The sequence below is a fragment of the Pseudorca crassidens genome, chromosome 7 (assembly GCF_039906515.1).
Source record: "Pseudorca crassidens isolate mPseCra1 chromosome 7, mPseCra1.hap1, whole genome shotgun sequence".
NCBI lineage: Eukaryota > Metazoa > Chordata > Mammalia > Artiodactyla > Delphinidae > Pseudorca > Pseudorca crassidens.
Window position 1 is genome coordinate 56,774,748 of NC_090302.1, and position 10,224 is coordinate 56,784,971.

Consider the following 10,224-nt stretch of genomic DNA (forward strand, 5'->3'; position numbering starts at 1 on the left):
ATTTCTGTTTCTCTATAAAAATCATTCAAGCTTTAAAAGTACTGCTGCCTTTCAGTAGGTATAAATAGTAAAATTTGGATGTGAGAGAGAACAATCTGAAGCTACTGTGGTATAAAGAAACTTGGGGTAGGAGGCCAGATGTCTGGGTTTCCTATTTTTGTCACTCCCCTGTTTGCATGACTGTAGGCAATTCCTTTTCCCTTCTGAGTATCTTGATCTGCAGAGAAGTGATGACACCTCTCAAGCCAAAGGATGGGAGAACCATGGCCTGGGACAGGTGCCTGGAAAGTTGGGAGTCCTCTACACGTGTTTGTGCACTGCCTTCCCCTGGGAAGTTTGCTGTCTCCACGCTGAGATAAAGAACTGAATTATTCCACCCTCTTCCGCCCCGTGCGGTACCCAACGCTGATTTATTTTCATAAACATTCTCCCTCCTGAGCAATCCTAACCCACAGCTGGACTTTCAAAGACCATAGAAGACAAATAGGCCAGAGCAAGCGGAATCTCCCGGTCACTTACAGACTGGGTCATCCATTTTCAAGGGTCTTTTCAAGCGGATGCTGGCGGGGACGGTCTTCTCGATCAGTTCATCAATGCTCTAAAATTAAAACGCAAGTCCGTGAACACTAAAGGCAGAGGAAATTGCTTCTCAGTTAAAAGTCACCTCTGCATTTTGCATCTACAAAGGCTTGTGGGAAACTTCATTTAAATTGTCTAATTAGGGTTTCTTTCTAAAAAGAACAACTTTGAACAAACCAAAAATCACTGGAGAAAATTAATAATGAGTCGGGGTAGTGATTCGGCCACTTCGGGCTGGATTTCAGTGGGCAACCGGAGATAATCGGATAAATCAGAAGGTCCTTCTCTTGCAAAGTGAGAGCTCATCTGCAGGGCGACTTAGGTTGAAAAATATACGGTTTTGAGGCGCGAAGAGCGGGTGGAGGAGAAAGTAACCTGGTGGGAGCAGGCTGGGGCACGCAGACCGAGCGCGCGTGCTCGCTCCCACACCAGGGGCCCCGGGCCAGGGTGCGGGTCCCACGCGGAGCGAAGCAGAGCTCCTGGCGGGGGCCGGGAGGCCGTACGGGCAGAACCCGGGCGGCGCAGGGTGAGGCCTCTGAGGGCCGGGTTGGGGTCCTTACCGCCAGCCCCAGGGCCTGTAGCATCTCCCTCTGGTCTTTGTCCCCGGGGCCGATATGCCTCCTAGCAAAGTCGTCGTGTCTGGGCAGGAGGCGCTCGAGGAGGCGCGAGGCCCCAGCCCCGCCACTATCCCCGCCGCCGCTACTGCTGTCACGGCCGCACGGCGCCCAACGAGGCCCCGCGCCTCCAGCCAGGCGGCGGCCGCCCCCGACTCTGCAACCCAGACGCAGTCCCCAGGCCCTGGCGCACGTCTGCATGGTGGTGGTCGGGCCGGCGAGGGTCAGCTACGCTTTCGGCTCCTCTTCTGGTCGCGGTCCCCTGGGTAGCGGCTGTCCCCGGGTGGCTGGAGCCCCTCCCCGCTGGATGACCGAAGGGACGGATGGATGGTCAGAAGCAATGAATGGGTGCCGCGCTGAGCCCGGACACGCGCGCAAAGTTGTTACTCCACTCGAGGCACCTGCTTCGCACACTTTAAGCGTCGTTCTGGGGGTGGGCAGTGGGATACGGCCAGGAAACGCTCGGCCAATGGGAGTGAACGGAAGGGCGGGGGCGGGGTAGACCCCGCCCCCCGCCCCCTTTCCCTACCCCCTCCTCAGGCCCTCTGCTCCTCTCCCGGAGCCTTCCATTCTCAATTACTCCTACTCCATCTCTGGTTGACGCGGGGCGGGGGCGCTCCATGCGCTCCGTGCCAGAGGCCACGGGCGTAGTGCCTGGGGAATTCAGCTGAGATGGAAGAGGATTCCAACAGAGAAGCCAGACTCAAATAGTTGGATAGTCTCCATTAATTTTAGGGTATCTTTCCTGTCATATCTCATGGAAACCAATATGCACAGATGAGAGTTATTATATAGTTGTAGGATCATGAGCGAGTTGCCCAATCTCTGAGTTTAGGTTTCCGCATCTCATACCGCTGGATGGGATTTAAAAAGAGATTATGCATTGAAAGCACTGCCATAACACTAGCCTTGAGCTCTCTCTCTCTCTCTCTCTCTCTCTCCTTCCCCCACCCACGCCCCCCCGCAGGTGTGTGGTATAAAAATGCAAAAGATACAAAGGTATACATTTTGCACTGTTATTTTAGTTGGAAAATTATTTATACCTGGATATTTTTGAAATCTAATCTCTCTAGTTATCTCTTGAGATTTTTATCAAGAATGAACTTTCAATATTCCCACTGTCATTCTAATATGAGGAAGAGAGAAGGACAGAAATCAGCAGACCATTAGGTGTACTAACACTAGGAAAAACAGAAGGTGTCCTCTTTCTCCTCCTCTAAGCTTCCTCCTTCAATCATTTTCTGCACACTCTGGGTTCTGTAGCTGACAGGCACAGAGACTAGGCAGAGAGGCAAGAAAGTATAAAATAAAAAGCAGTAAGGGGGCTTCCCTGGTGGCGCAGTGGTTGAGAGTCCGCCTGCCGATGCAGGGAACACAGGTTCGTGCCCCGGTCTGGGAAGATCCCACATGCCGCGGAGCGGCTGGGCCCGTGAGCCATGGCCGCTGAGCCTGCGCGTCCGGAGCCTGTGCTCCGCAACGGGAGAGGCCACAACAGTGAGAGGCCCACGTACCGCAAAAAAAAAAAAAAAAAAGCAGTAGGCAAAATGTTTGTATGGCAGGCGGGGGTGAGTGGTGAGCTAGAATGGCTGGGTGGAATGTCTCTGAACAGCTTTTCATCCATTTGGAATTGAAATTACAGCCTTCATAAAAGTTGGGAGATATCCTCAGTGCTAGAGGCCATGGGGGGAGGGGGAGAAATGTGCATTTATTCCCCATTCCTGACTATTCTTTTTCTGTGTATCACAGGAACTGGAAGCAAGAGAACTATAATTCCAAGATTGGCTCCAGAGTTCTGAATGTTATTAGTCTTCTGTCAACAAGATACTCTTGTGTGAGAACTGGAAAATGGAATAAAAGTGGAAACCATTTTCTTATTTCTCTGACAGCAGCAGACAGATGCATGGGTGGCAGCAGACATGAAGCGCTTCTTTACCAGCCATCCATGTTGGTACAGCAAGGCAGCTGTGTCCATCAATGGAAATGTCCTGTGGTTTTCCAACCTAGCAGGCAGCAGGAATTTCTCACTGTCCTGGACTAGAGCTTCAGTGGTTGACCTGAAGATGGTGGTATTCTATCTACCCTGTCTCTTGCTCTTCCAGTCCTTCCACTGATTTTAGATGCACCTATTCCTGGCACTTTAATCCAGCTATGCTTGAAATATTTTGAGTGTTTTGTTTGTTTTCCTAAATAAACCTTAACAAAGATTGTAACTGAGGCCAATAGTAGCTTTAAGATAGTAATCTTAAAGCTTAAATGGATTAGCTATCTGACCCAATTCTGTTTGAAGACAGTGATAACATTATCACTAGTGGAGAATGAGATCATGATAGTCTTAGGCATGAAATGGAAAGAGTTACTTAAATTATCAGTGGGGAATAAATTGCTTATTGAAGAAAGGTCTTTGCTAGACCAAATAGTTGCTAAGTTAGACCCTTCTGGTGGGAATGATGCCTACAAGGACTATAGAGAGTGCTAGTGGCTTTTGAATGCCCAGGAGAGTTTACCGAATAAAATGACAGCTCAAAGAACTAGAGAGCTTCAATGCTCTATAACTTCTGTAGCTGCAGGGAGAAGGTATTTACAAGTCAGACCCAATGTTTGATCCAGCTGATTGTCAAATTATCATACAAGTTGAATCCACAGCTTTATTAGGACTCATATGTGAAAGCTTGGGATTAATTTAAAACCCTACCAAACGTAAGGTAGATAGCTAGTGGGAAGCCGCCGCATAGCACAGGGAGATCAGCTCGGTGCTTTGTGAAAGCCTGGAGGGGTGGGATAGGGAGGGTGGGAGGGAGGGAGACACAAGAGGGAAGACATATGGGAACATGTGTATATATATGGCTGATTCGCTTTGTTATGGAGCAGAAACTAACACACCATTGTAAAGCAATTATACTCCAATAAAGATGTAAAAAACAACAAAAAAAAAGGGGAGATATGATAAGAAAACCAAAAAAAAAAAACCCTAAGATTTGGAATGGGGACATCTTCGTAGTTTGGGTTGAATTTAATTAGCTTTTTTTTAAATTTATTTATTTTTGGCTGTGTTGGGTCTTTTTTGCTGGGCGCGGGCTTTCTCTAGTTGCGGCAAGCAGGGGCTACTCTTCGTTACGGTGTGTGGGCTTCTCATTGTTGTGGCTTCTCTTATTGAGGAGCATGGGCTCTAGGCACGCGGGCTTCAGTAGTTGTGGCACACGGGCTCTGGAGCACAGGCTTAGTAGTTGTGGTGCACGGGCTTAGTTGCTCTGTGGCATGTGGGATCTTCCCGAACCAGGGCTCGAACCCATGTCCCCTGCATTGACAGGCGGATTCTTAACCACTGTGCCACCAGGGAAGCCCTTAATTATCTTGAATCCTCAAATCCCACTGAGTTCCCCTTGCCACTTGAAGCAGTCCCTTCTCCCCTCTCTGAGATGCTGGCCATCCCTTGCTTGAAGAGCCTGTAATGGCTTCACTGAAAAATTAAACTTTCAGGGACTTCCCTGGTGGTCCAGTGGTTAAGACTCCACACTCCCAATGCAGGGGGCATGGGTTCGATCCCTGGTCGAGGAACTAAGATCCTGCATGCCACACAGCACAGCCAAAAAAAAGAATTAATCTTGCAAAGGTATGCCAATTCTTCTTTACCTCTAGATCCACAGCCAGAGTCAGATTGCAGCATACCCTAGGAAAGTGAATAAGATGTCTGACACCAGAGGAGAAGCTTACACAGGGAAATAATTGCAAGACATTGCTAATGTACATTGGCACTGGAGGATTCCTGTGTAGGAGTGGGTTCTAACCAAGGAAGAAGGAATATAATATTGAAGTGATTTGTGTGTTTGCAGCACTAGAGATTCTGGATTTAGTGTATTAACTCAATAAGTCAGGAGTGGCTCTAAGGGTCTGCTGAGTTGGTTGACTGAAATCAGACTCAATAATGGCCTTCATTAAATTAGGTTAAGATACTAAACTTCCTTGGTTTAATAGAGAAGAAAGGATCCAAAGACTTGGTGAGAGGGAATTCCCTGGTAGTCCAGTGGTTAGGACTCCGTGCTTTCACTGCTGAGTTCCCAGGTTCAATCCCTAGTCGGGGAACTAAGAGCCCACAAGCCATGTGACCAAAAAAGAAAAAAAAAGAAAGAAAGAAAAAAAATCAAAGACTTGGTAAGATAAGAGTGTTGCATTCATCATGTGCAACACACTCTTCAACCCTTTCAGTGTATTCCTCAGTAAGACACAGAGGACAATATCTTCACCAAAAGAAATCCACTGGTTCAAGAGGATCAGCATTATTCTTGAAAAGCTCTGTACTTTATGTCTGCATGTGTGAGATGATGGTGGAAGATGCCACTGTTGAAATGGGCTCCCTGATTTCAATGGTAATGATGGAGTTCCAAAGTGGTAGAGGCCAGTGGCAACACTAGAAAACAGGGAACAGTGAGTAAGGTTGCTATAATGCACAGCAGAGTTAGAGAGGTAATCAGGCTTGATCCACAGGGATCTTTGGTGTTCACTAATTAATGAGCAGCCCATGAAAATCTTACTTAATCTGGTGAACCAAACTTTGATATGTCACCCAAATGGAGAGACCCAGTTGCTCAACTAGTTCTCTTACTTTAGCTGGTTTCATAGACCCAGAGCATCTTAGATGATGGGGATCTTAAGAAAGAATCCTTGAGAAAAGATCTTATGGCCCTGCTATAAGTATATACTATAAATCTTCCTCCTAAACTCTCCCAAAGATACTTGTGGTCATTTACCAAGTGTGATGGTTAATCTTATATATCAATTTTGCCTGGGCCACAGTGCCCAGATATGAGGTCAAACATTATTCTGGATGTTTCTGTGAGAATGCTTTTGGATTAAAGATTTAAATCAGTTGACTTTGAGTAAGGCAGATTGCCCACCATAAAGTGGGTGGGCCTAAACTAATCAGTTGAAGCCCTGACTAGAACACAAGATGGATCTCCACTGAGCAAGGGGGAATTACGCAGTAGACAGCCTTTGGACTTGAACTGCAACATTAGTTGTACCCTAATAGCCTTTGGACTTGAACTGCAGCACTGGCTCTTCTCTAAGCCTCCAGCCTGCAAGCCTGCTAGTGCAGATTTTGGACTCACCAGCCTCTGTAATTTCATGAACCAATTCCAAAGAGAAAGAGAGAGAGAGAGACTAATATATATATATATATGTGTATACATTGAGAGAAAGAGAGAGTGTATGTATACTATTGATTCTGTTCCTCTAGAGAACTCTGACTAATATATCAATGAAAGAAAATATCCAGACTTTGGGTGGATTATTAGAACCTTGTCCTAAGATAATGCTAAACTCTGCAGATCCAAACCAAATAATTCTAGTCCACAAATCACAGTGGGGTGTTATGAAGATTAGAATATAAATGGAGATTTGGGATTTCTGGTTTCAGTTCCACTATGTAAAGAGCAAGGAAGTCGGGCTTCCCTGGTGGCGCAGTGGCTGAGAGTCAGCCTGCCGATGCAGGGGACACGGGTTCGTGCCCTGGTCTGGGAGGATCCCACATGCCGCGGAGCGGCTGTGCCCATGAGCCATGGCCGCTGAGCCTGCGCATCCGGAGTCTGTGCTCTGCAACGGGAGAGGCCACATCGGTGAGAGGCCCGCGTACCGCAAAAAAAAAAAAAAAAAAGAGCAAGGAAGTCATCACTCCTGTCCTTACAACAAGAAAAAGGTAAACAAATGAAAAATCAATAACTTTTGCACACATCTGAAAACTGACATTGCAGGGTAAAATGCCACCTTGAAATCTGATGAGACAGGCTCATACAAAGAATCACAGCCAAGATCTGATTACCTAGAGCAGAAGCCACTGGAGCCCGAAACAGGTAGGAACACATAATGGTAATTATGATGAATTGCTGGATGCTGAGTGTGGACTAATTTAAAGGAGACTAATTTAAAACTCCTGGGAACTACAGTCTTAGTGAGGCTCTCACACTTTCTTGGGTTTTACCCCCAGAAGCCGTACCATAGTTAGGGTGAAGATCCAAGAAATATCTCCTCATAGCACTGGTAGGGGAAGAGAATGAGTAATCACTGTGAAATATGCCCAGAGTCTTCTTTATGACAAAGACGTACTCTGCAAAGGAAAGGACTTTACCAGAGCTTTATCCCAGCTGGAGAAGGGAATTCCTTCCACTCTATCCCCCTCCAGCCTTCTGGTCTTACATAATGAGGGAAAAAAAAAGTCACAAGTGTTTAGTGCTTCAAGGAAGTAGACTGGGAACTCTGCAACCAGGGAAAGAAGTATGGGGCAGGGGTGGGAGTGAGGGAGCTTTATCACTGGAGAAACACTTGGAAGTTCATAGTCCGAGACATAGGCCCACAAAAACACTAATATTTAATTAGAACATTAGGAAACACTTCCTTTCCTCCACAATATACCACCACATAAACAGGGCTACAATAAAAAGAACTAAACAGGCAATATTAAACACAGCCCAGCTCTAGCCAAATTAACATAGATCTCATATTAAAGCCCTATTTACCTCAGTTCCTAATACCCAACACAGCACATTGGGCTTTCAACAAAAATTACAAGGCATGCAAAAAGTCAAGAAAAACAGTTTGAAGAGACAAAAATCATCAGAACCAAACATGCATATGATACAGGTGTTGGAATGATTCTACAAGAAATTTCAAGTAACTATGTTAAAATAACACGTTAAAAGTTCTGATAGAGGGACTTCCCTGGTGGCGCAGTGGTTGTCTGCCTGCCAATGCAGGGGACACGGGTTCGAGCCCTGCTCTGGGAGGATCCCACATGCCGCGGGCTCACATGGGCCCGTGAGCCATAACTACTGAGCCTGTGCGTCTGGAGCCTGTGCTCCGCAACAAGAGAGGCCACGATAGTGAGAGGCTCACGCACCGCGATGCGATGAAGAGTAGCCCCCGCTCAATGCAACTAGAGAAAGCCCTCGCACAGAAACGAAGACCCAACACAGCCAAAAATAAATAAATAAATAAATTTATTTTTTAAAAAAAGTGAAGGATAGGGACTTCCCTGGAGATGCAGTGGTTAAGAATCCACCTGCCAAAATGGTACAGATGAACCAGTTTGCAGGGCAGAAATAGAGACACAGATGTAGAGAACAAACGTAAGGACACCAAGGGGGGAAAGTGGCAGGGGGTGGGGGTGGGGTGGGATGAATTGGGAGATTGGGATTGACATGTATACATTAATATGTATAAAATGGATAACTAATAAGAACTTGCTGTATAAAAAATAAATAAAATAATTTTTTTTAAAAAAGCCAATGCAGGGGACACAGGTTCAATCCCTGGTCAGGGAACTTAGATCCCACATGCCACGGAGCAACTAAGCCCATGTACCACAACTACTGAAGCCCACACACCTAGAGCCTGTGCTCTGCAACAAGAGAAGCCACCACAATGAGAAGCCCACGCACCACAACAAAGAGTAGCCCCTGCTCGATGCCAACTAGGGAAAGCCTGCATGCAGCAACAAAGATCCAGTGCAGCCAAAAATAAATAAACAAAATAAATAAATAAGTTTTTTTAAAATGTGAAGGATAGGACTTCCCTGGTGGCACAGTGAGTGGTTAAGTATCTGCCTGCCAATGCAGGGGACATGGGTTCAAGCCCTGGTTCGGGAAGATCCCACATGCCATGGAGCAACTAAGCCCATGCGCCACAGCTACTGAGCCCACGTGCTGCAACTACTGAAGCCCACGCACCTAGAGCCCATGCTCTGCACAAGAGAAGCCATCACAATGAGAAGCCCGCACACCACAATGAAGAGTAGCCCCCACTCTCGACAACTAGAGAAAGCCTGCACTCAGCAACACAGCCAAAAAAAAAAAAAAAAAAAAAAGTGAAGGATACTTTCTTAGACAAAAATTGAGGGAATTCATAGCAAGAAGACATTATCTATATTTTTGTTCTTTCCATTGTTTCTTCTTCCCTTCTAATGTTCCAAGAATGCTTCTTTTATCATTTTCTTTTTGTTTAGGGAACTTCCTTCAGTCTTTTTTTTTTAAAGGCTGGCATCTAATTCTCAGTTTTCTTTCATCTGAGAATGACTTGATTTCTCCTTCATTCCTGAAAGATATTTTCACAAGATATAATATTCTGAGTCAACAGTTCTTTTCTTTCAGCACTTGAAAAATGTGTGCCACTTCTTTCTGGCCTCCATGGTTTCTGATGAGAAATCATATCATTCAAATCTTTTACCCCCTATAGGTAAAATGTCATTTCTCTTTTGCTTCTTTCAGCACTTTTCTTTGTCTTTAGTATTCAGAAGTTTGACTATGATGTGTCTTGGCATGGATTTCTTCAGGTTTATCTTATTTGAGGTTTTCTCAGTGTCTTAGTCAGCTTGAGCTGCCACACTGAAATTCCATGAATGAGGTAGACACAACAGAAATTTATTTCTGGAGGCTGGAAAATCCAAGATCAAAGTGCCAGCCAATTCAGTTCTGGTGAAGGCTCTCTTTCTGGATTGCAGATGGATCCCTTCCTGCTGTGTCCTTACCTGGACTTTCTTTGGTGTGTGCACAAGGAGAACGAGAAAGAGAGAGAGAAAGAAAGAGAGAAAGCTCTTCCTCTTCTTATAAGGCCACCAATCCTAATGGATTAGGAACCCACCCTTATGACTTCATTTAACTTTAATTACCTCCTAAAAGCCCTCTCCCCAAATATAATCATATTGGGGTTAGGGCTTCAACATATGAATTTGGGGATGGGGAGCACAATTCAGTCCATAGTACTAAGCTTCTTAAATATGTAGGCTTGTATTTTTTGCCAAATTTGGGAAATTTCCTGACATTATTTCTTTCTGTGGCCCTTCCCTCTTTTTCTCTTCTCCTTCTGGGACTTCAATGACATGAATGTTAGATCTTTTGTTAGAGTCTCCTATGTCCCTGAGGCTCTGCTCATGTTTTTTTTTTTTCCCCGTTTTCTCTCTGTTGTTCAGACTGGGTAACTGTTATTTCTCTACCTTCAACTCCACTGATTCTTTCTTCTGTCTTTTCCATTCTGCTGTCAAGCC

General features: G+C 45.6%; 1 protein-coding gene across 2 annotated transcripts in view; it reads right to left on the bottom strand.

Annotated features, from left to right (window-relative positions):
• Positions 1-1,612, bottom strand: part of GLDC (glycine decarboxylase) — a 98,665-nt gene extending 97,053 nt beyond the window's left edge. For both annotated transcript variants that reach the window (XM_067744335.1, XM_067744334.1), the window contains exons 1-2: positions 1,140-1,612; positions 520-598 (exon numbers count right to left, since the gene is read on the bottom strand). In XM_067744335.1, coding sequence (XP_067600436.1) covers positions 520-598; positions 1,140-1,394 — 334 coding nt within the window. In that variant the 5' untranslated portion in view covers positions 1,395-1,612. The remainder of the gene's footprint in view (positions 1-519; positions 599-1,139) is intronic.
• Between the last annotated feature and the right edge of the window lie 8,612 nt (positions 1,613-10,224).